Raw genomic sequence first — 25,187 nt, forward strand, 5'->3', positions numbered from 1 at the left:
AAGTTGCCTATCAGCTGAAGGAGATTTTGGGCTGAGACGATGGGGTTTTCTAGATATACTATCATGTCATTTGCAAACAGGGACAATTTGACTTCCTCTTTTCCTAATTGAATATCCTTTATTTCCTTCTCCTGCCTGATTGCCCTGGCCAGAACTTCCAACACTATGTTGAACAGGAGTGGTGAGAGAGGGCATCCCTGTCTTGTGCCAGTTTTCAAAGGGAATGCTTCCAGTTTTTGCCCATTCAGTATGATATTGGCTGTGGGTTTGTCACAGATAGCTCTTATTATTTTGAGATACGTCCCATCAATACCTAATTTATTGAGAGTTTTTAGCATGAAGTGTTGTTGAATTTTGTCGAAAGCCTTTTCTGCATCTATTGAGATAATCATGTGGTTTTTGTCTTTGGTTCTGTTTATATGCTGGATTACGTTTATTGATTTGTGTATGTTGAACCAGCCTTGCATCCCAGGGATGAAGCCCACTTGATCATGGTGGATAAGCTTTTTGATGTGCTGCTGGATTCGGTTTGCCAGTATTTTACTGAGGATTTTTGCATTGATGTTCATCAGGGATATTGGTCTAAAATTCTCTTTTTTGGTTGTGTCTCTGCCAGGCTTTGGTATCAGGATGATGCTGGCCTCATAAAATGAGTTAGGGAGGATTCCCTCTTTTTCTATGGATTGGAATAGCTTCAGAAGGAATGGTACCAGTTCCTCCTTGTACCTCTGGTAGAATTCGGCTGTGAATCCATCTGGTCCTGGGCTTTTTTTGGTTGGTAAGCTATTAATTATTGCCTCAATTTCAGAGCCTGTTATTGGTCTATTCAGAGATTCAACTTCTTCCTGGTTTAGTCTTGGGAGGGTATATGTGTCGAGGAATTTATCCATTTCTTCTAGATTTTCTAGTTTATTTGCATAGAGGTGTTTATAGTATTCTCTGATGGTAGTTTGTATTTCTGTGGGATCGGTGGTGATATCCCCTTTGTCATTTTTTATTGCGTCTATTTGATTCTTTTCTCTTTTCTTCTCTATTAGTCTTGCTAGCAGTCTATCAATTTTGTTGATCTTTTCAAAAAACCAGCTCCTGGATTCATTGATTTTTTGAAGGGTTTTTTGTGTCTCTATTTTCTTCAGTTCTGCTCTGATCTTAGTTATTTCTTGCCTTCTGCTAGTTTTTGAATGTGTTTGCTCTTGCTTCTCTAGTTCTTTTAATTGTGATGTTAGGGTGTCAATTTTAGATCTTTCCTGCTTTCTCTTGTGGGCATTCAGTGCTATAAATTTCCCTCTACAAACTGCTTTGAATGTGTCCCAGAGATTCTGGTATGTTGTGTCTTTGTTCTCGTTGGTTTCAAAAAACATCTTTATTTCTGCTTTCATTTCATTATTTACCTAGTAGTCATTCAGGAGCAGGTTGTTCAGTTTCCATATAGTTGAGCGGTTTTGAGTGAGTTTCTTAATCCTGAATTCTAGTTTGATTGCACTGTGGTCTGAGAGACAGTTTGTTATAATTTCTGTTCTTTTACATTTGCTGAGGAATGCTCCCGACTATGTGGTCAATTTCAGAATAAGTGCAGAGATGCTGAGAAGAATGTATATTCTGTTGATTTGGGGTGGAGAGTTCTGTAGATGTCTATTAGGTTTGCTTGGTGCAGAGCTGAGTTCAATTCCTGGATGTCCTTGTTAACTTTCTGTCTCTTTGATCCGTCTAATGTTGACAATGGGGTGTTAAAGTCTCCCATTATTATTGTGTGGGAGTCTAAGTCTCTTTGTAGGTCTCTAAGGACTTGTTTATGAATCTGAGTGCTCCTGTATTGGCTGCATATATATTTAGGATAGTTAGCTCTTCTTGTTGAATTGATCCCTTTACCATTATGTAATGGCCTTCTTTGTCTCTTTTGATCTTTGTTGGTTTAAAGTCTGTTTTATCTGAGACTAGGATTGCAACCCATCTTTTTTTGTTTTCCATTTGCTTGGCAGATCTTCCTCCATCCCTTTATTTTGAGCCTGTGTGTGTCTCTGCACGTGAGATGGGTTTCCTGAATACAGCACACTGATGGGTCTTGACTCTTTATCCTATTTGCCAGTCTGTGTCTTTTAATTGGAGCATTTAGCCCATTTACATTTAAGGTTAATATTGTTATGTGTGAATTTGATCCTGTCATTATGATGTTAGCTGGTTATTTTGCTAGTTAGTTGATGCAGTTTCTTCCTAGCCTCGATGGTCTTTACAATTTCGCATGTTTTTGCAGTGGCTGGTACCGGTTGTTCCTTTCCATGTTTAGTGCTTCCTTCAGGAGCTCTTTTAGGGCAGGCCTGGTGGTGACAAAATCTCTCAGCATTTGCTTGTCTGTAAAGTATTTTATTTCTCCTTCTCTTATGAAGCTTATTTTGGCTGGATATGAAATTCTGGGTTGAAAATTCTTTTCTTTAAGGATGTTGAATATTGGCCCCCACTCTCTTCTGGCTTGTAGGGTTTCTGCCGAGAGATCAGCTCTTAGTTTGATGGGCTTCCCTTTGTGGGTAACCTGACCTTTCTCTCTGGCTGCCCTGAACATTTTTTCCTTCATTTCAACTTTGGTGAATCTGACAATTATGTGTCTTGGAGTTGCTCTTCTCGAGGAGGATCTTTGTGGCATTCTCTGTATTTCCTCAATTTGAATGTTGGCCTGCCTTGCTAAATTGGGGAAGTTCTCCTGGATAATATCCTGCAGAGTGTTTTCCAATTTGGTTCCGTTCTCCCCGTCACTTTCAGCTACACCAATCAGATGTAGATTTGCTCTTTTCACATAGTCCCATATTTCTTGGAGGCTTTGTTCATTTCTTTTTATTCTTTTTTCTCTAAACTTCTCTTCTTGCTTCATTTCATTCATTTGATCTTCCATCACTGATACCCTTTCTTCCAGTTGCTCGAATCGGCTACTGAGGCTTGTGCGTTCGTCATGTAGTTCTCGTGCCTTGGTTTTCAGCTCCATCAGGTCCTTTAAGGACTTCTCTGCATTGGTTATTCTAGTTAGCCATTCGTCTAATTTTTTTTCAAGGTTTTTAACTTCTTTGCCATGGGTTTGAACTTCCTCCTTTAGCTCAGAGTAGTTTGATCGTCTGAAGCTTTCTTCTCTCAACTCGTCAAAGTCATTCTCTGTCCAGCTTTGTTCCATTGCTGGTGAGGAGCTGTGTTCCTTTGGAGGAGGAGAGGCACTCTGATTTTTAGAGTTTCCAGTTTTCCTGCTCTGTTTTTTCCCAATCTTTGTGGTTTTATCTACCTTTGGTCTTTGATGATGGTGATGTACAGATGGGGTTTTGGTGTGGATGTCCTTTCTGTTTGTTAGTTTTCCTTCTAACAATCAGAACCCTCAGCTGCAGGTCGGTTGGAGTTTGCTGGAGGTCCACTCCAGACCCTGTTTTCCTGGGTATCAGCAGCGGAGGCTGCAGAACAGCGGATATTGGTGAGCAGCAAATTTTGCTGCCTGATCGTTCCTCTGGAAGTTTTGTCTCAGAGGAGTACCCAGCTGTGTGAGGTGTCAGTCTGCCCCTACTGGGGGGTGCCTCCCAGTTAGGCTACTAAGGGGTCAGGCACCCACTTGAGGAGGCAGTCTGTCCGTTCTCAGATCTCCAGCTGTGTGCTGGGAGGACCACTAGTCTCTTCAAAGCTGTCAGACAGGGACATTTAAGTCTGCAGAGGGTTCTGCTGCCTTTTGTTTGGCTATGCCCTGCCCCCAGAGGTGGAGCCTACAGAGGCAAGCAGGCCTGCTTGAGCTGTGGTGGGCTCTACCCAGTTCGAGCTTCCCAGCCACTTTGTTTACCTACTCAAGCCTGGGCAATGGCGGGCACCCCTCCCCCAGCCTCGCTGCCACCTTGCAGTTTGATCTCAGACTGCTGTGCTAGCAATGAGTGAGGCTCCGTGGGTGTAGGACCCTCCGAGCCAGGCAAGGGATATAATCTCCTGGTGTGCCGTTTGCTAAGACCATTGGAAAAGTGCAGTATTAGGGTGGGAGTGACCCGATTTTCCAGGTGCCGTCTGTCACCCCTTTCTTTGACGAGGAAAGGGAATTCCCTGACCCCTTGCGCTTCCCAGGTGAGGCAATGCCTCGCCCTCCTTCAGCTCATGCTCGATGCACTGCACCCACTGTCCTGCACCCACTTTCTGACACTCCCCAGTGAGATGAACCCGGTACCTCAGTTGGAAATGCAGAAATCACCTGTCTTCTGCATCACTCGCACTGGGATCTGTAGACTGGGGCTGTTCCTATTTGGCCATCTTGGCTCCACCCTCGTAAATTTTATTTTCTATAGTAGCACTTCATTTCTATGGCAGCATTTTTCTGGTGAGTGGTTTTTGTCCATTCCTGTTTTTTCTGTTACTTCCTCTCTCCTCCTGTCTCTTGCAGTGCATCTCTGCTGGTTTTATTTGTTTTGTTTTGTTTTGTTTTTTAAATCTTTGAGTAAGATAAATTTTTCTGATAAGCTATCTGCTGGAGGTTTATAACATGGGGAAAGAACCATCGCCATATTCCAGATAGTAGAAATTTCTCCTTATGACACCAGACGATGAGTGTGTTTATTTGCCCCCAACTGACTAAGCCCAGCCTGGGTGGACACAATCCATAGTCTCTCTTCCTCCACTCTCACACACTGGCCAACTGCAGCCCATACCTCTGCGTTATCTCAGGTTCTCATTGGCTTACCCATGCCTTTCTTTTCTGCCAATCTTGGGGGCCCAGGGAAGCCAGCTAGCAGCCACCGCTTCCTGTGTCTGGTGTTCTCATGTAGAATGGGTGTTTTGCTCATCAAAGTGGCCATTTGCTAAGACCTCAAGGCTCTACTGGCTTGGTCTATCCTCTCCAGCTGTGGGTGTCTTCTCTTCCATCTTTTCCTCTTTGACTGCCTTTGGAACCTCTCCCTCGTATATGCTGACTCTTTGTTTTGTTTAAGATGGAATTTGCATTTCTGTTTCCAAGTCTCCTACTTGCTTTTATAGTAATGTTTTAAAGTGGAAGAGGAAACACAGGCTTCACTCTGCCATTTTGAAACTAGAAGTGTGTCCTCCTGGTATTTCTCAGAAGTCATCAGTAATCGGTCATGCCCCTAGAACAGGCTTCAGATAGTCCCAGGGTATGAGCCCCCTTCAGTTTTCATGGGAGGGGGCATCTGCTCCCATCTCTAATCTCGACTGCACAGAGCCTCGAGGACACCAGTTTCTCCCTGACTGATGCAATACCACTGGCTTAAATGTCTCTAGCCATTTAGCATGAATATCATTCACCCTAAGAATTTCAGGCAATTTGTCGTATGTCAGCAAAATCATGTTACTTGAATTCATACAGTTAAGTTGCAAATGGATATTTTTGAATCCATAGAAATTTCCCTCCAAGTTACAAATCTACTTGGCCAAACCTTTTTCCCTTTCACTTAACAAATTTTGAGGAAACTATTTGCCCTGATGTATGATCCAGCCAATTAGCTAAGGTGCTCTACCAATGAAGAAAAATGATATAACGTGTCAGCAGGTCTAGAAACAGGAAATCCATTGTAATTATGTCCTTAAGTGCAGTACGACACAGAATATATACGAAGAGGGTAGCATTGGTAAGCTGTGCTTGTTCTGAACTAATCGAGGAGACAGTAAAAGTAGGCTATGAAGGGCAATGCAAATGTGCATTACTGTGTGCATCGTGTGCCAAGAGTGACCCCTGGGTAACAGCTCCAGACATTGTCTCTCAGCTATACAAATTATCAGCTGCCATTCAGTTGGAGGTGATTCAGGAAACACTGAAGGTTCTGCTTCATTCTTTGTTGGCTCTCAGGGCCCCACATTCCACATCTGGAAGTCTTTCCAAACATGCTCTCATCTGGACTAGTATGATAGTAATACACATTAACTCATTTCTCCTCTTGCCTAAGAATTTTAACCTTTTACTCTCCTGAAACTCATAAAACATCATAATGAAGATTGTTTATATTGAATAGCAAGAAAGCAGATCTCATGTCTTCTCCTTTTAAAGTCAAAGAACTTTCATATTTTAACTATAAGACAGGGACACTATCAGGTGCATTCACATTATGCAGTAATAATAAAAGAGGCAGCTGTGGCTAATACTTATAAAGCCCTTTCTATGTGCCAGGCATTTTTGTAAGAGCTTTATGTGTTCTTTGCATTTTTCACTCATTTAAAACTCACATCAACTCTGTGATTTTGGTTCTAATGGCATCCTCATATTAAAGGTAGAAAACTAAAGCACAGAGTAGTTCTCTTGTCCAAGGTTACATGGCCAGTTAATAGGCAGAGCTGGAATTTGAACCAGGCTCTCTGGTCTTAGAATCTATGATTTTACCATGATGCAATGGAAGTTTTGTGAGCACCCTCAAGAGGATGCTAATCCTACACTTGGCTTTAATAATGTGACCTATGTAATTTGTTTTCTCTCTGCCATAAAGCAAGTTTAGGAGGAGTCCGAATGAAGTAGACTTTTGTCATTCACTGGGTTGCTTTGGGAATTTAGAAAAATTGTTGGAGGCCAGGTGTGGTGGATCAAGCCTGTAATCTCAGCACTTTGGGAAGCTACGGCGGGCAGATCACCTGAGTTCAGGAGTTCGAGACCAGCCTGGCCAACATGGTGAATCCCCATCTCTACTAAAAATACAAAAAATTAGCCGGGAGTAGTGGTGCATGTCTGTAGTTACAGCTACTCAGGAGGTTGAGGCAGGAGAATTGCTTGAGCCCAGTAGGCAGAGGCAGTGAGCCGAGATCATGCCACTGCACTCTAGCCTGGGTGACAGAGTGAGATTCTAAGAAAAAAAAAATAAGAAAGACAGAAAAGTTGTTGGAGTAATGGAGTAAATGATGATATCCTCATCTGGCTGGAGGATATAATCAAAATAGGAGAGTAGGAATACCAATTATTTTCACAATTGTGCTCCATAACAACCACAAAACCTCAATAGCATGTGACAATAAGAATATATTTTGCTCACGAGTGTGTTGGGTTCAGCTGATCCAGACTAGGGTTGACTGATCTTGGCTGGCTCACTCATGCATTTGCACTCTGCTCTGCATTTAGGTGGCTGCTAATCTTGGTTGGTCATGCTTGCATGTCTAGGGTTTGGCTGGCCGTGGCAAGCATCCCACTGATGAGCTCTTGGCTGAGGCCAGAATCAGAGTAGGAGGGCACTGCAAAGTTGTGTGATAAAGAACATAGATACCAAGAGTGACTGAGGAATTAGGAATTATTTTGCAATAGTAAGGAAGAATGAAGATATATTTGTTGTTCTGGACATGTTGAGTTTGAGATACCAGTGGGATGTCCAAGTTTAATAGACATGTCTGGGATAGCAATTCCCAAAGCCTTTTGTCTCAAGATTGTTATACACTTTTTAAAAGATACTGATAACCCCAAAGAGCTTTTGTTTATGTAGGTTATATCTAATAAAAGTACCGTATCATAAATTAATCTGAGAAATTTATTGTCTTAAAATAAACCTATTTTATGTTAACATAAATAATCTTTTATGAGAAAATGTTTAAAAATCTCAGAGGAATGGCATTATTTTACATTTTTTGCAAACCTTCTTAATGTTTGGCTTAAGAGAAGATAACTAGATGCTCTTACTTGCTTCCGCATTCCATCTGTTGCTATATCACCTATCACGTGGCCTCTGGAAAATGCCACCGTATGTTCATAAGAAAACAAGAATAAAAAAGGCCAATCATGTCTTAGTGTTATTACAAAAATGTTTTTTTACCTTCAGACACCCTGAAAGGCATACACTTTGGAAACCACACTTTGGAGAAAAGGGTAAGCTAAAGATCGATTTGGGGCTGGGTGCAGTGGCTCATGCCTGTAATCCCAGCACTTTGGGAGGCTGAAGTGGGAGAATCGCTTGAGCCCAGCAGTTTGAGACCAGTGCCTGGGCAACATAATGAGACCCTATATCAGCTAAAACATATTTTATTTTAAAGATAGATTTGGGCAGGATCAATATGTGGGTAGTACAGTGTAGGGGCTCAGTAAAATATTGGGGCCCATTGAGAAGAGGGCTGAGGAAAGGAGAGCCCTTGAAGGAAACCGAGAAGAAATGACCAATGAAAGAACAGAACAATATTCATTGGATTTGGCCTAAGGGGGTAGTCAGAGGCTTAAGCAGGAGAAGTTTTAAGAAGGTATTGAGCAGTAAAGGAGTGGATGCAGATGGAACTTTTCGGAGAACAAGGGTAAGTCCTTAATGTAGAGGGTGACACAGGAGCCAGGAAGGCAGAGAAGGGCACTGTTTTTAAAAGAGCCAGTATTTCAGTCACCCTCTTCCATGGCCTCCACCCAAACTTGTCGTCTCCTAGAACAACTCCCTCTTTGAAATCATAAAGTCAGATGTTGTGAATACTGACTTCTACCATCTAGTCCATAGGTCCTTCGAGTTCATAGACCCCTCTACCTTTTCCCTCGACCTCTTCCTTCTGTCTTCACCTCCATCCCAGCACCATTGGGATCCACAGGCAATCACGTCAACCATCTTTTTCTTTTTTTTGGAGTCATTATTTTCTTTTTTTTTTTTTATTATTGTTCATTTATGATCGGTCTCTACTCTTACCATTTTATTTTATTTTTTTGTTAAGAATTTTTCTTTTTTTTTTAAATTTATTATTATTATACTTTAAGTTTTAGGGTACACGTGCACAATGTGCAGGTTAGTTACATATGTATACATGTGCCATGCTGGTGCGCTGCACCCACTAACTCATCATCTAGCATTAGGTATATCTCCCAATGCCATCCCTCCCCCCTGGAGTCATTATTTTCCACTTTCTTACTCCATCGCCCTTCTGGACTTTCTGGCAAAATCACAACCCCCTGGATTGTCCAATTATTTACATTTTCTCCAAGCCTACAACTCAGTCTCAGAACACTGCTGGGGAAAATCAAACAACAGATACCCTTTAAACCTGTGGTCACCACCTTCAGGTGGGCCCGCAGTGCTGCGCCCGTATCCTCTGACATTGCTCTTGTCAGCTGTCTTCTGTCATTCTCTACAGCAGCGGTGTCCCACGTACTCTGAGCAACTTAAACGTCCAGCAGCTCTACCAACCCCTTTCCCCCCAGCAAATACCTGCACTTCCTACTTCACAAACAAATCTAGCTCCTATGAATGGCGCCTTCGTTACCTTTCTGCCTTCATACCTCTTGCTTTGCGTAAATCCACATCCAGCCTTTCCTGTTTGCCTCCTGGGACCGTGAAGGAGGATTCCCTTCTCCTGTCCGCTGCACTGCTCTGAAGTTTCCCCTCCCGCGCCTTCTCGAAAATCGTGCCTCCTGCCTTTCTGTGCTCTTCCTTCTCTGCTGGCTGTATTTTCTCACCAGTTCAGTAGGTTCAAGTTTCTGCTCTATTAAAGAATCATAAGCTCCTCTGAGTCCTCCAGCTTTTTCTTTCTTCTAACAAGTGAATGTCTTGAAGTGATTGTCACTGTATCCACTTCTCCCTTTATTCACTCAACTCACCACATCTCACTTCTCTCCCCTTCCCACTCTCGCCACAAAATCACACTCATTAATATCACCACAGGCCTGTTTATGGATTCATACAGTGGACATGTTACAGTCCTTCTCTTGCTCTATTTCTTTGTGGTATTTTCCTGTCCTCCCAGTTCTTATCTGTATCATTACCCATAGTTACTACCCCAAAATCTCCTTTGCAAGACTTTTTATTCCATCTGGACTAGATGTCCACTTTGGTCTAGGTGGTTGGGAAAGACTCTAAAAAGATGACATTTAGTTCATGACCTGAATAACAGGAAGTAGCCAGCAGTGGAAGCACAGCAGAGTATTCTGGCAGAGCAGTTAAACAAAAGCCCACAGGTGGAAGCAAACGTGGCATGGTCCAGGAATAGCAAAAAGGACTTGTGTGTCCAGAACCTGTGGTGGGGGGAGAGGACTGAGAGATCAGAATAGAGAGGAACCCGGCTGGGTAGAGACAGAAGCGTCTGGGGGAGGAAGCCGACAGGGGCCTCACAGTAGTGCCAGGTGAAGCTGGACATTGCGACCGTGTAGCAGCATTGAACTTCATGGTTGTGTTACTTTGGAGTTCAGTTTGGAATGTTTTCCATGCCCTTATTATGGTCTCTAGTTCTGTTTTATAAAATAATAAACTCTGGATCTTTCCTCTGATTGACTTACTGAAGAATAGCCAGCATGTCCTTGGGCACTGACTGGCTCAATCTTTTAAAACTATTAAGGCTCAGTTGTCACCTAGAATTAATACAATAGGAAAACTTGCCAAGGAAGTGTCAACTATAACTTTCAGTAATACAGAATACACAACTGGAGATGTTTTCCATGCATGTTTCAAACACTGTAGCATAGGAGGGACAGCATAGCCAAGCTTGGGAGTGGATCCCAGCACATCTCGTCCTGGTTTCATCACTCACTGCTTTTCTGTCATGACAGGTTCAGTGGGACACCTGGCCCTTTCATCCTCCTGTAGTGCTGCTTCTTGTGATAAGTCCCTTGTAGTTAATATTCTGTTTTCTATTAAATTTCAAAAGTCCAGGCTCTCTCTGCTTGAAATACTCTGCTGTGCTTCACATTTTCTGGCTGCCTCTTATTATTCAGGTCATGGACTAAAGGTTACCTCTTTAGAGGTCTTTCCCAACCATCTAGGAAAAGTAGGCATCCAGTCCAGATGGAGTCAACAATCTGTTGGAATGGAGCACTGAGTCCATGAGAGGTGAGGATCAGAGTGGAGTGCTTGAAAAGGAGACTTTGGGGGTAGTAACTCATGGTAATGATACAGATAAGGACCATACAGATGAGAAAAATGCTCAAATTTACCTGAGAGAATTTTTAATTTTTCTTTCTTCTTTTTCTTCTTTCTTTTTTCTCTTTTCTTTTCTTTTTTCTCCCTTTCCTTTCTTTTCCTTTTTCCTTTCCTTTCCTTTCCTTTCTTTCTTTTTCCCTTCCCTTCCCTCCCTTTCTCTTTCCCTTTCCTTCTTTTTTGAGACAGGATCTCACTCTGTCACCCAGGCTGAAGTGCAGTGGCATAGTCTTGGCTCACTGCGGCCTCAACCTCCCAGGCTCAAGCCATCCTCCAGTCTCAGTCCCCAGTGTAGCTGGGATTACAGGTGCCCGCCACCACACCCGGATAGTTTTTGTGTTTTTGGTAGAGATGGGGTTTCGCCATGTTGTTCAGGCTAGTCTGGAACTCCTAGGCTCAAGTGGTCACCTGCCTCAGCCTCCCAAAGTGCTGGGATTAAAGGTGTGAGCCACCTTGCCCGGCCAAGAATTTTTAATTCTATACTCCTGTTTAGGCAACATCTTTTCTTCCTTAATAACTTTTAAAAAAAGAAATCTGTAATATTGCTTTTGTATATTTTACATCTTTAAAAATTATCCAGAGCAATGGGCAGTAGACTAGTGCTAATCCACAAACTGTATTATTGGTCTGCAATGAGGACAGAAATTGAAATTGTTTGACATTGCTACATCATTCAAATATGATCAGTAAACTCTTGTTGAAAGGGATGTTGTTGAACTAGCAAGGTGAGTTTTATGTTGTACAATCTGCATCCCAGTCATGCCCAGCAGGACCCCAGATTAAAACCTATACATTAAGGTTCCCTAGCGGCCACCAAAGTATGTATAAAAATCTGAGAGACTGTCAGGTTTCTTTTTTTTTATTTTTTTATTATTATACTTTAAGTTTTAGGGTACATGTGCACAACATGCAGGTTTGTTACATATGTATACGTGTGCCATGTTGGTGTGCTGCACCCATTAACTCATCATTTAGCATTAGGTATATATCATAATGCTATCCCTCCCTCCTCCCCCCACCCCACAACAAGCCCCGGTGTGTGATGTTCCCCTTCCTCTGTCCATGTGTTCTCATTGTTCAATTCCGACCTATGAGTGAGAACATGCGGTGTTTGGTTTTTTCTCCTTGCGATAGTTTGCTGAGAATGATGGTTTCCAGCTTCATCCATGTCCCTACAAAGGACGTGTATTCATTTTTTATGGCTGCATAGTGTATATGTACCACATTTTCTTAATCCAGTCTATCATTGTTGGACATTTGGGTTGGTTCCAAGTACATCCTATTGTGAATAGTGGCACAATAAACATATGTGTGCATGTGTCTTTATAGCAACATGATTTATAATCCTTTGGGTATATACCCAGTAATGGGATGGCTGGGTCAAATGGTATTTCTAGTTCTAGATCCCTGAGGAATCGCCACACTGACTTCCACAATGTTTGAACTAGTTTACAGTCCCACCAACAGTGTAAAAGTGTTTCTATTTCTCCACATCCTCTCCAGCACCTGTTGTTTCCTGACTTTTTAATGATCGCCATTGTAACTGGTGTGAGATGGTATCTCATTGTGGTTTTGATTTGCATTTCTCAGATGGCCAGTGATGATGACCATTTTTTCATGTGTTTTTTGATTGCATAAATGTCTTCTTTTGAGAAGTGTCTATTCATATCCTTCACCCACTTTTTGATGGGGTTGTTTTTTTTTTGTAAATTTGTTTGAGTTCATTGTAGATTCTGGATATTAGCCCTTTGTCAGATGAGTAGGTTGCAAAAATGTTCTCCCATTCTGTAGGTTGCCTGTTCACTCTGATGGTAGTTTCTTTTGCTGTGCAGAAGCTCTTTAGTTTAATTAGATCCCATTTGTCAATTTTGGCTTTTGTTGCCATTGCTTTTGGTTTTAGACATGAAGTCCTTGCCCATGCCTATGTTCTGAATGGTATTGCCTAGGTTTTCTTCCAGGGTTTTTATGGTTTTAGGTCTAACATGTAAGTCTTTAATCCATCTTGAATTAATTTTTGTATAAGGTGTAAGGAAGGGATCCAGTTTCAGCTTTCTACATATGGCTAGCCAGTTTTCCCAGCACCATTTATTAAATAGAGAATCGTTTCCCCATTGCTTGTTTTTGTCAGGTTTGTCAAAGATCAGATAGTTGTAGATATGTGGCATTATTTCTGAGGGCTCTGTTCTGTTCCATTGGTCTATATCTCTGTTTTGGTACCAGTACCATGCTGTTTTAGTTACTGTAGCCTTGTAGTATAGTTTGGCTTCAGATTGACTTGGCAATGCGGGCTCTTTTTTGGTTCCATATGAACTTTAAAGTAGTTTTTTCCAATTCTGTGAAGAAAGTCATTGGTAGCTCGATGGGGATGGCACTGAATCTATAAATTACCTTGGGCAGTATGCCCATTTTCATGATAATTGATTCTTCCTACCCATGAACATGGAATGTTCTTCCATTTGTTTGTATCCTATTTTATTTCATTGAGCAGTGGTTTGCAGGTCTCCTTGAAGAGGTCCTTCACGTCCCTTGTAAGTTGGATTCCTAGGTATTTTATTCTCTTTGAAGCAATTGTGAATGGGAGTTCACTCATGATTTGGCTCTCTGTTTGTCTGTTATTGGTGTATAAGAATGCTTGTGATTGTTGCACATTGATTTTGTATCCTGAGACTTTGCTGAAGTTGCTTATCAGCTTAAGGAGATTTTGGGCTGAGATGATGGGGTTTTCTAGATATTCAGTCATGTCATCTGCAAACAGGGACAATTTGACTTCCTCTTTTCCTAATTGAATGCCGTTTATTTCCTTCTCCTTCCTGATTGCCCTGGCCAGAACTTCCAACACTATGTTGAATAGAAGTGGTGAGAGAGGGCATCCCTGTCTTGTGCCAGTTTTCAAAGGGAATGCTTCCAGTTTTTGCCCATTCAGTATGATATTGGCTGTGGGTTTGTCACAGATAGCTCTTATTATTTTGAGATACGTCCCATCAATACCTAATTTATTGAGAGTTTTTAGCATGAAGGTTGTTGAATTTTGTCAAAGGCTTTTCTGCATCTATTGAGAAAATCATGTGGTTTTTGTCTTTGGTTTTGTTTATATGCTGGATTACGTTTATTGATTTGCATATGTTGAACCAGCCTTCCATCCTAGGGATGAAGCCCACTTGATCGTGGTGGATAAGCTTTTTGATGTGCTGCTGGATTCGGTTTGCCAGTATTTTACTGAGGATTTTTGCATTGGTGTTCATCCAGGATATTGGTCTCAAATTCTCTTTTTTTGTTGTGTCTCTGCCAGGCTTTGTTATCAGGATAATGCTGGCCTCATAAAATGAGTTAGGGAGGATTCCCTCTTTTTCTATTGATTGGAATAGTTTCAGAAGGAATGGTACCAGCTCCTCCTTGCACCTCTGGTAGAATTCGGCTGTGAATCCATCTGGTCCTGGACTTTTTTTGGTTGGTAAGCTATTAATTATTGCCTCAATTTCAGAGCCTTTTATTGGTCTATTCAGATATTCAACTTCTTCCTGGTTTAGTCTTGGGAGGGTGTATGTGTCAAGGAATTTATCCATTTCTTCTAGATTTTCTAGTTTATTTGCATAGAGGTGTTTATAGTATTCTCTGATGGTAATTTGTATTTCTGTGGGATTGGTGGTGATATCCCCTTTGTCATTTTTTATTGCATCTATTTGATTCTTCTCTCTTTTCTTCTTTATTAGTCTTGCTAGCAGTCTATCAATTTTGTTGATCTTTTCAAAAAACCAGCTCCTGGATTCATTGATTTTTTGAAGGGTTTTTTGTGTCTCTATTTTCTTCAGTTCTGCTCTGATCTTAGTTATTTCTTGCCTTCTGCTAGCTTTTGAATGTGTTTGCTCTTGCTTCTCTAGTTCTTTTAATTGTGATGTTAGGGTGTCAATTTTAGATCTTTCCTGCTTTCTCTTGTGAGCATTCAGTGCTATAAATTTCCCTTTACACCCTGCTGTGAATGTGTCCCAGAGATTCTGGTACGCTGTGTCTTTGTTGTCGTTGGTTTCAAAGAACATCTTTATTTCTGCCTTCATTTCGTTATGTACCTAGTAGTCATTCAGGAGCAGGTTGTTCAGTTTCCATGTAGTTGAGCAGTTTTGAGTGAGTTTCTTAATCCTGAATTCTAGTTTGATTGCACTGTGGTCTGAGAGACAGTTTGTTATAATTTCTGTTCTTTTACATTTGCTGAGGAGTGCTTTACTTCCAACTATGTGGTCAATTTTGGAATAGGTGTGGTGTGGTGCTGGAAAGAATGTATATTCTGTTGATTTAGGGTGGAGAGTTCCGTAGATGTCTATTAGGTCTGCTTGGTGCAGAACTGAGTTCAATTCCTGGATATCCTTGTTAACTTTCTGTGTCGTTGATCTGTCTAATGTTGACAGTGGGGTGTTAAAGTCTCCCATTATTATTGTGTGGGAGTCTAAGTCTCTTTGTAGGTCACTAAGGACTTGCTTTGTGAATCTGGGTGCTCCTGTATTGGGTGCATATATATTTAGGATAGTTAGCTCTTCTTGTTGAATTGATCCCTTTACCATTATGTAATGGCCTTCTTTGTCTCTTTTGATCTTTGTTGGTTTAAAGTCTGTTTTATCAGAGACTAGGATTGCAACCCCTGTCTTTTTTTGTTTTCCATTTGCTTGGTAGATCTTCTTGCATCCCTTTATTTGAGCCTATGTGTGTCTCTGCACTTGAGATGGGTTTCCTGAATACAGCACACTGATGGGTCTTGACTCTTTATCCAATTTGCCAGTCTGTGTCTTTTAATTGGAGCATTTAGCCCATTTACATTTAAGGTTAATATTGTTATGTGTGAATTTGATCCTGTCATTATGATGTTAGCTGGTTAGCTTGCTCATTAGTTGATGCAGTTTCTTCTTAGCCTCGATGGTCTTTACAATTTGGCATGTTTTTGCAGTAGCTGGTAACGGTTGTTCCTTTCCATATTTAGTGCTTCCTCCAGGAGCTCTTTTAGGGCAGGTGGTGACAAAATCTCTCAGCATTTGCTTGTCTGTAAAGTATTTTATTTCTCCTTCACTTATGGAGCTTATTTTGGCTGGATATGAAATTCTGGGTTGAAAATTCTTTTCTTTAAGGATGTTGAATATTGGCCCCCACTCTCTTCTGGCTTATAGAGTTTCTGCCGAGAGATCAGCTGTTAGTCTGATGGGCTTCCCTTTGTGGGTAACCCGACCTTTCTCTCTGGCTGCCCTGAACATTTTTTCCTTCATTTCAACTTTGGTGAATCTGACAATTATGTGTCTTGGAGTTGCTCTTCTTGAGGAGTATCTTTGTGGCATTCTCTGTATTTCCTGAATTTGAATGTTGGCCTGCCTTGCTAGATTGGGGAAGTTCTCCTGGATATTATCTTGCAGAGTGTTTTCCAACTTGGTTCCATTCTCCCCGTCACTTTCAGGTACACCAATCAGACATAGATTTGGTCTTTTCACATAGTCCCATATTTCTTGGAGACTTTGTTCATTTCTTTTTATTCTTTTTTCTCTAAACTTCTCTTCTCGCTTCATTTCATTCATTTTGTCTTCCATCGCTGATACCGTTTCTTCCAGTTGATCGCATCGGCTACTGAGGCTTGTGCATTCATCACATAGTTCTTGTGCCGTGGTTTTCAGCTCCATCAGGTCCTTTAAGGACTTCTCTGCATTGGCTATTGTAGTTAGCCATTCGTCTAATTTTTTTTCAAGGTTTTTAACTTCTTTGCCATTGGTTCAAACTTCCTCCTTTAGCTCGTAGTAGTGTGATCTTCTGAAGCCTTCCTCTCTCAACTTGTCGAAGTCATTCTCTGTTCAGCTTTGTTCCATTGCTGGTGAGGAGCTGCATTCCTTTGGAGGAGGAGAGGCGCTCTGATTTTTATAGTTTCCAGTTTTTCTGCTCTGTGTTTTCCCCATCTTTGTGGTTTTATCTACCTTTGGTCTTTGATGATGGTGATGTACTGATGGGTTTTTGGTGTCGATGCCCTTTCTGTTTGTTAGTTTTCCTTCTAACAAACAGTCAGGACCCTTAGCTGCAGGTCTGTTGGAGTTGGCTGTAGGTCCACTCCAGACCCTGTTGCCTGAGTATCAGCAGCGGTGTCTACAGAACAGTGGATATTGGTGAAACGCAAATGCTGCTGCCTGATCATTCCTCTGAAGTTTTGTCTCAGAGGAGTACCCAGCCATGTGAGGTGTCAGTCTGCCCCTACTGGGGGGTGCCTCCCAGTTAGGCTACTCAGGGGTCAGGGACACACTTGAGGAGGCAGTCTGCCCGTTCTCAGATCTGAAGCTGCTTGCTGGGAGAACCACTAGTCTCTTCAAAGCTGTCAGACAGGGACATTTAAGTCTGCAGAGGTTACTGCTGCCTTTTGTTTGACTGTGCCCTGCCCCCAGAGATGGAGCCTACAGAGAAGCAGGCCTGCTTGAGCTGTGGTGGGCTTCACCACAGTGGAGCTCCACCCAGTTTGAGCTTCCAGGCCACTTTCTTTACCTACTCAAGCCTGGGCAATGGCGGGCGCCCCTCCCCCAGCCTTGCTGCCACCTTGCACTTTAATCTCAGACTGCTGTGCTAGCAATGGGCAAGGCTCCTTGGGCATAGGACCCTCCGAGCCATGTGCGGGATATAATCTCCTGGTGTGCTGTTTGTTAAGCCCATTGGAACAGCACAGTATTAGGGTGGGAGTGACCCGATTTTCCAGGTGCCGTCTGTCACCCCTTTCTTTGACTGGAAAGGGAATTCCCTGATCCCTTGTGCTTCCCGGGTGAGGCGACGCCTTGCCCTGCTTTGGCTCATGCTCGGTGTGCTGCACCCACTGTCCTGCACCGTCTGGCACTCCCTAGTGAGATGAACCCAGTACCTCAGTTGGAAATGCAGAAATCACCCATCTTCTGCATCGCTCACGCTGGGAGCTGTAGACTGGAGCTGTTCCTATTCGGCTGTCTTCAGGTTTCTTTTTAAACATATTTTTTACGATCATTTAAATTTTAATGAAAGCTGCTTTAAGTATGTAGTTCAACATTATTGGCCAAATTAGAGAAGTAGCCTATTTATAGATGGTGAATATAACTTCATTGGATTTTTGTCAAGACAAGACATACCTTTTCTGCAAACAGTACAATATTAGTGATTCCAAATAATATGTGATTTTTTTTTTTCTTAAAAAGTTTATGCTGCTTTTACTCCTCTGTGGAGCTTGGGTTTGCAGCTGTCATTGTTGGTGAAGTAGTAAAACCACTTGTGGAGAGGTGTTGGCTAATAAAACAATGGAATCATAAATGCCTCTTACAAACAAAAAGCCAAAATAATTTTTTGAAAGAGTATTTAATTAAAAAGTCACCAGAAGTAGATGCCAATATACCATGCACAAACTATATACTTTGTGGACTTCCTATAATAAAGTAGCATTTTAAGTTAGTAAGATTAAAAATGTATATACACATTGCCAAGGTATTTGTGAAAACTAAAATTTGCTTAGAAACATTGGGTGAATCTGTGGTAAAAAGGGTACTATGTTTCATAACTAATGATATGAAAACCAACTTCAAAAAAAGCCAGCAACATATTTTTCATTTTAACTTGAATACACAGGCAAATCTTTTTAGTGTATGTACAATTTAAACATGTATCAGAATTTTTAAAAAGTTCTTTGGCAATAAACACAACTAGCTCTGAACCATACAAAACTAAGGAAGTTTACATTGTTGGTGAATTGGAAGTTTTAGGTAGGGGTATGTTATGCTGGTGCAGTTGCATTGATTGTAAAACTTTCTGGAGTACTGGCTCCCCAGATTAAAGAAGCTGCTGGAGAAGAATGTAACTTAATACAGTGCCTCCTTCAGAAAATTTTGCCGTGATGTCAGCCAAACTAAATAATGTGTTCAGTGATATGGCAAAAATTGTGACTACATAAAGGCTAGTGCATTAGATACTAGTTTACTAGTTTATTCTCTTTATTATGTGATAATAAGGAAGCTAATCATAACGAACTATTCATGCTAACAAGTAAAGAGAAGTTCTGTCAAAAATGTTTGAACCATAGATCAACCCCTTATTTTCTCTGCAAGATAGGAAGCCAGTTTGGTCCCAACTTTTTAAAGATGTAAACTGGGTAGCCAAACTTGTTTATTTGCCAAATTATATTCAATATTTTTACTGAGCTTAATATTTCCTGCAAGGAAAAAAATGCAAGATGTTTTTCAATGGCCAATAACATCAAAGGGCAAAATGCAAGACGCTTGGAAGAATAGCTTCCATACATTGTTAGGATGTAACTTGATAACAATTATCAAGTAGGTGATAAATTTGATATTGCACAGCTGCAAAAGTTATCATCAAACATCTTACAGATTTTATAGAATGTTCTGATTTTCAGAAAAAACAAACACAGAAGAAATTCATGAATTCAGAATTCATGTCATTGGGAGATAATTTAAATTTGACTCTATAGTATAAATTGTTGTAATTGGCTATCATTGAGGAATAAAGACAAATTTTGAGGTTAAATTATCACTTGCCTGAGCTTACTAAAATTGCTTTAAAATCTTCTGTTCTCCTGAACATTTCTACGTGAGATTGTCTTTTCTGCTAATAGTGTAGTAGAAAATGGTTTAGCTATCCCTTATCCTCTGCAAGTAGCAGTGTCAACTTATTGTAGTAAGCAACCTCACTTATATTAAACATTGCTATACCTGTTTGTTCAAAGTATGCATATAGACATTTAATATGGGGACTCGGCATTTCTCTCATAACTTTAAAAAAATTGAACACAGAATTATGAGTTTATAACAGTGATTGTCCATATTAATCTCCCATAAACATCTTAAATGAACAATGAGTAGTTTTTATAGTTCTTTTTCATGTTGATTATATTAAAACATTTTATATTTGTTAGGTACAATAAAAATTGGAGCTAAATATTTCATTTTTCTAGAAATTCATTTTTTATTTAACGATAAAGTATTAGTCTACAATAAACTAGGAAAAAAAATGAAAGGTGGTCCCTTCACCACAGACTGAGAGGTACCTGATCCAGAAGAGGGAATAAATGCTAGGTTAATCAAAGTAGGAGGCTGTACATTACTCACTGGAATCTATTAAGTTAATGGTCATAGTTCATATAAATTGGGGCCAGGAAGTTAAACTTTTCTGAACACAGGGCTAGCAAAATAATAAAGCAACATTTTGTGAAAGGACGGTTTTCTATAGATTCAATTTCCAATTTTCTGCTCTCACAGAGCTCAAAACATCCTACATCCAGTCTTTCCAACCTCTGCTATTCTAATACCACTTAGCAATGGAAAATTTAAAATAATTTAAATCAGGAAGAAATAAGATCTCACAACTGGCTTTGGCTGATGCACTTGGTTTATTTTCTAAACAGTGTTTTTCTTAGGAAAGAGGCTCTGCCTTAGTGTTCTTTGTAGTCTGCAGACTTAGTTCAAAGTCAGTGGTGTTCTCAAATATGTATTGACTAAATTAGTAGTATAAGGGGAAATATCAAAATTTAGAAAAAAACTTAGCTTCTTGAGCAGCTCAAGACTTCAGCATACTTATTAACTCATTTCAGTGGAAATCAAATGAGCCACCATACTCATTAACTCATTTCATTAAATTTGTTCTTAAGGTAACCATAATTTTCTCATTGGGAAAAACTACCAAACTCCTTGCTATTCCTTATACTATGCCAAATCTTCTTTGATAGGCCTAAATTTAGAGAATGAGTGCAGAACAGGAAAAAAGCCGACATTCACATTCAAAGTTTAAAGCCACCTAGTATCTGAGGTCACTGATCAAAAACAGCTGCCACATTTCCCAGTGGGGAGTGAAATAACCCAACTTAAGAAAAAAATGCCCACAAAGTCAGACCCAACTAACCAAGGTATGACTTTGAAACAGATTAACATACGGAGTTCTCGCTGCGGCAATAAAGTTAAATACTCAACACCACTAAAAGAAGGCGTTTACTTTTTAATTAAATAAAACTAGGAACACTGATATCAACTTGAATGGATGCTTCAGGAGGGCAGGGGATTTTGTGTTTAAACATCTGCAGAAAGATGATCAAAGCAGTTATGTTCTCTCCAGTATCAAGAGGTTAGAAAATGGACACACTATGACTTACTGGGTTCAAAGCTTTGAACTAGAACACGTAATATTTTTGATGGTTATGTTTACAGCTTCTCCATATGAAATAAAATATTCAGTAAAAGTATACTCATTTATCTATTTTAAAGAATCAAACTGGGCAATTAAAACTGATATTTGATCATGACCTTAGATAACAATCATCTAATTCTTACCTTTCTCCAAAAAATTGGGCACACATCCTCCCAGGTGGGAATGTAATGCTTTGGTATTTACAGAATAGCCAGTTACCTGCTTTGTACATGAGGAGTCAGTGAACCGTTATGTAAAGTGTGTATGTGACACACCACAGCTCCCAAAGAATGAATTTACCACTGACATCAAGGTTTACTGTGAAATGCAGCAGATAAATATTTTACAATAGGAAATTTAATGAAATTCATACTTTTAAGCAATCATTTCCGTAAAAGAAATTGTTATAGATGATGTGTATGTATGACAATAGATTCAGAACTGGTTAGAGTTGAATTTCAGCATTACATTTTAAAGGTATTTGCCAAACCCTAAAGCTCATTTTATTTCAAGTGAAAACATCATCATGAAAAAAGTCACGTCACATTGACTAACAAGGTTGGTAACAAATGTAATGATCAACTTTATCATTTAACATTTCACAAGACTTTTTATTGGTTTCTAAAAAGCAGTTAATATTTTAAGGTACGGTATATAAACAAAATAGCCATATCTTGATTTTTGGCAACATGAAAATGCCAATTTCCTTTCAAACCAATTCCCGGACTACAGCTACAAATGTGGTCAACAACGTCATCTTGGAGTAAAATTCAGCTCCTGACACACACTTCTATGGCAATTATAACATAGTTAACACTTGGCCTGTACCTATATGAACACTGATCCATTGGGGGCCACTGAATAAAAATTTCTTCAATCATCTCATTTGCTATTTTAGTTGAGGATTCTAATTTACAGAAGAGCTGGGCCTTTCCTTCTCCCATTCCTTTTATAACTTCCTATCCAGTTTCCTGCAGTTTGTTTTTCCTCCTATTTGAATTGTTCTTATAATCTTTAAACGTTTCTGTTTCCATTCACTTTATGCGTGCATGCTTCTCTATGACTTATCAAACGTAGCACTGGGTGTAAAGTGGTATTTTTCCAAGGTCAAAAAAAGTATACGAATTTATTTATTAGGATTAGGTTTAAATTGCTTTCATTGAGATTATTCAAAGGATTTTTGCCCTCATTAAAATTATATCAAGTAAATAAAAATATGACATCCATAAGTGTGTTTGTTCACCAATAAGGATTTAGGTTTATCCAACTTTTTGCTAATACATATTCAAGCATTGTCTTAAGTTAAAAATATGATGATCATTCCCAGTAGATGTGTAACAGAACACAATAGGGCTGTCAGTTTTTTAAGGATATTCAAAATTATGGAAAACAGGTTCAATTACAAAAAGCCAGCTAACAGCACAAAGGTCACCAAGGTATGATACAATTTCGAGTGGGACCTATGCAGTGGTACTTAGCCATTAAAAATGCCAACAGAAGGAATGGGGGATGAGTCACACTTAAATATGCATGTACACTGATTACATTCTATTTCAGGTGCTTGTATAACTGTAAAGATATTATATTACGAAGAAACACAGCTGGAAGTCTGGGCTTCTGCATTGTAGGAGGTTATGAAGAATACAATGGAAACAAACCTTTTTTCATCAAATCCATTGTTGAAGGAACACCAGCATACAATGATGGAAGAATTAGGTAATAATAATGACTAACCAAAAATACTTATATTAAATGTTGTTTCATAAATGCCAAAGCTTGGCCCCATTTGAGATAAGGCATGTATTTATTATACTTTGTGGGGATTAAAAGTATGTACGTAGCATTCAACTTCTGCGAAATCCAAAATAATTACACATATTCTTGTTCCCATACTACAACTCCCCATACTTTCAGCATTCCTTCTAACACAAGCTGAATGGATAGTGAGTTTGGAGAATGTAAATAAGAGGCAAGAAATATCTCAATTAGAAGTTAACATAATTAAAATGGTCAGATGTAGCAAAATCTAGGACCACTAAGATAAACTTGCATTAACTTCAGCAACGAATTAAAATACTAATCATATCTTGTTTTGTTTTTTTTCAGATGTGGTGATATTCTTCTTGCTGTCAATGGTAGAAGTACATCAGGAATGATACATGCTTGCTTGGCAAGACTGCTGAAAGAACTTAAAGGAAGAATTACTCTAACTATTGTTTCTTGGCCTGGCACTTTTTTATAGAATCAATGATGGGTCAGAGGAAAACAGAAAAATCACAAATAGGCTAAGTTGAAACACTATATTTATCTTGTCGGTTTTTATATTTAAAGAAAGAATACATTGTAAAAATGTCAGGAAAAGTATGATCTAAAGAAAGCCAGTTACACCTCAGAAAATATGATTCCAAAAAAATTAAAACTACTAGTTTTTTTTCAGTGTGGAGGATTTCTCATTACTCTACAACATTGTTTATATTTTTTCTATTCAATAAAAAGCCCTAAAACAGCTAAAATGATTTGTATACCCCACTGAATTCAAGTTGATTTAAATTTAAAATTTGGTATATGCTGAAGTCTGCCGAGGGTACATTATGGCCATTTTTAATTTACAGCTAAAATATTTTTTAAAATGCATTGCTGAGAAACGTTGCTTTCATCAAACAAACAGGAAATAAATATTTTTCAGAAGTTATAGTTGTCTTTTAGTATGTGATACTAATTAAGATTACTTGTATTATCACCATTTAAAAGATCCTAGTAATTTATTCTTTCAAATACCATGTTATTTGTTACCATCACCGATGAATACCTCCTAGGCTTATCCCTAAAAATGCTCAGAGAATTAATTGTAAACTTGTTTTGTTTTTAGTAAGAAATGGCTAAAGCTCTTTTCTTCCACAATCGTTAGTAACTGTATAAAAACTCATGCTGCTCCACCAGTGGGCCTTGGAAAATGCATCAAGAAGGCCAAACCAGCTTGACCCTGGCTCACAGACATGGTCATGAGGCGATTTAAATTTGTGCCACAGTGAAGAGAGTTTGTTTGTACACATGCCTCCTAGAAACTACACTAAGGGTAATTTATTTCATAGAGGCCACCCAAATGCCTTATAGGTTTTATTAATTTGGATATGAAAGTGTACCCCATTTGGTTTCACCAGGAACCCAAATTTAGAATATTGAAAAGCCATCAAAAAGTTGTGATATCAAAAATGTATGAGTCTCTTTTAATATACTAATAAGCAAGAGTGTCACAGCAGTAATAATAAAGACTAGTTTTAATCTCAAGCCTCAGAGGGGCCCTTTGTTGCCTTTTGTGGTGCAGCCTCTTAAGAGACTGGTGTTTGATTAACAAAAAAACTGTGGCCAAAGTGGAACCTTGACCTTTTCTCAGATAATTTGTGTATGTACACAGCTAACACAGCTCTTTAGATTCCCTGTTAAGTGACTCATTCACATTCCTTTCTTGGATATAAAGTCATTGCTGTCTTTTTATTTTTGAAATAGTACAAGACAAAGATTTTTAACTTAACATGAAAAATTCACTCTTTTATTTTGGAAAAAAAGTTAACTTTTCATACTAACAAACAGAACAAGATTTAAGGTAAATTTCTTAAACATTATCCAGAAAAATAACAAGATTTATAGTATCTACTTCTGGTACTAATATACACAAAAGGCCAAAACCATGCCTATTCTGCAGGTGTAGCTTCGGTGCTCTCCTGTTCAGGGGCAGGCTCACTGCCTGCTTCTTTTCCTTCTTTGCTTCTTTTAGATTTTTTGTGTTTGTGTCTCCTGTGACTATCTCCTTCTTCACTTTCATGGCGACGTCTACTATTACTGGGAAAAAAAAAAAAAAAAAGGTGTGTTCTGTTTAAATACACAATCAGTGACAAAAATCCAATCACTCTAAGGAAATTCTCAATATAACACTGGGTTTAAAATAATCTAATGCATTTTCTCATAAATATAATGTGGGGAATAATCAGTTTTATGTGACTTTTATGCAGGGATTGTATTTATTTTACAGGGCCATCTTCACTGATATTATCTCAGATTCCCAGTGCCTATACACAGCTTCTGAAATGCATATTATAATATACAGTAACAAATTAGAAACAGGCATTAACTCAAAACCGGAAATACTGTATAGGGTTGATTTTTGGCAAACAATAGGTATTTTGTTTAATGCTTTTTAAAAAAAATTTGAGACAAGGCCCTGAATTT

General features: G+C 39.4%; 2 protein-coding genes across 40 annotated transcripts in view; one reads left to right on the forward strand and one right to left on the reverse strand.

Annotated features, from left to right (window-relative positions):
* LNX1 (ligand of numb-protein X 1) overlaps positions 1 to 23,652 on the forward strand; it is a 112,141-nt gene extending 88,489 nt beyond the window's left edge. For both annotated transcript variants that reach the window (XM_003806465.5, XM_055111553.2), the window contains exons 9-10: positions 22,518 to 22,676; positions 23,067 to 23,652. In XM_003806465.5, the coding sequence (XP_003806513.3) occupies positions 22,518 to 22,676; positions 23,067 to 23,202 (295 nt within the window). In that variant the 3' untranslated portion in view covers positions 23,203 to 23,652. The remainder of the gene's footprint in view (positions 1 to 22,517; positions 22,677 to 23,066) is intronic.
* An 828-nt stretch (positions 23,653 to 24,480) lies between these two features.
* FIP1L1 (factor interacting with PAPOLA and CPSF1) overlaps positions 24,481 to 25,187 on the reverse strand; it is an 82,381-nt gene continuing 81,674 nt past the window's right edge. For 30 of the 38 annotated variants that reach the window (XM_008954094.6, XM_008954085.6, XM_034958818.3 and 27 more), the window contains one exon: positions 24,481 to 24,800. In XM_008954094.6, coding sequence (XP_008952342.1) covers positions 24,653 to 24,800 — 148 coding nt within the window. In that variant the 3' untranslated portion in view covers positions 24,481 to 24,652. The remainder of the gene's footprint in view (positions 24,801 to 25,187) is intronic. The other 8 variants (XM_055111558.2, XM_034958829.3, XM_034958827.3 and 5 more) reach the window with 1 other exon arrangement.

Source organism: Pan paniscus, chromosome 3 (genome assembly GCF_029289425.2).
Source record: "Pan paniscus chromosome 3, NHGRI_mPanPan1-v2.0_pri, whole genome shotgun sequence".
Classification (NCBI taxonomy): Eukaryota; Metazoa; Chordata; class Mammalia; order Primates; family Hominidae; genus Pan; species Pan paniscus.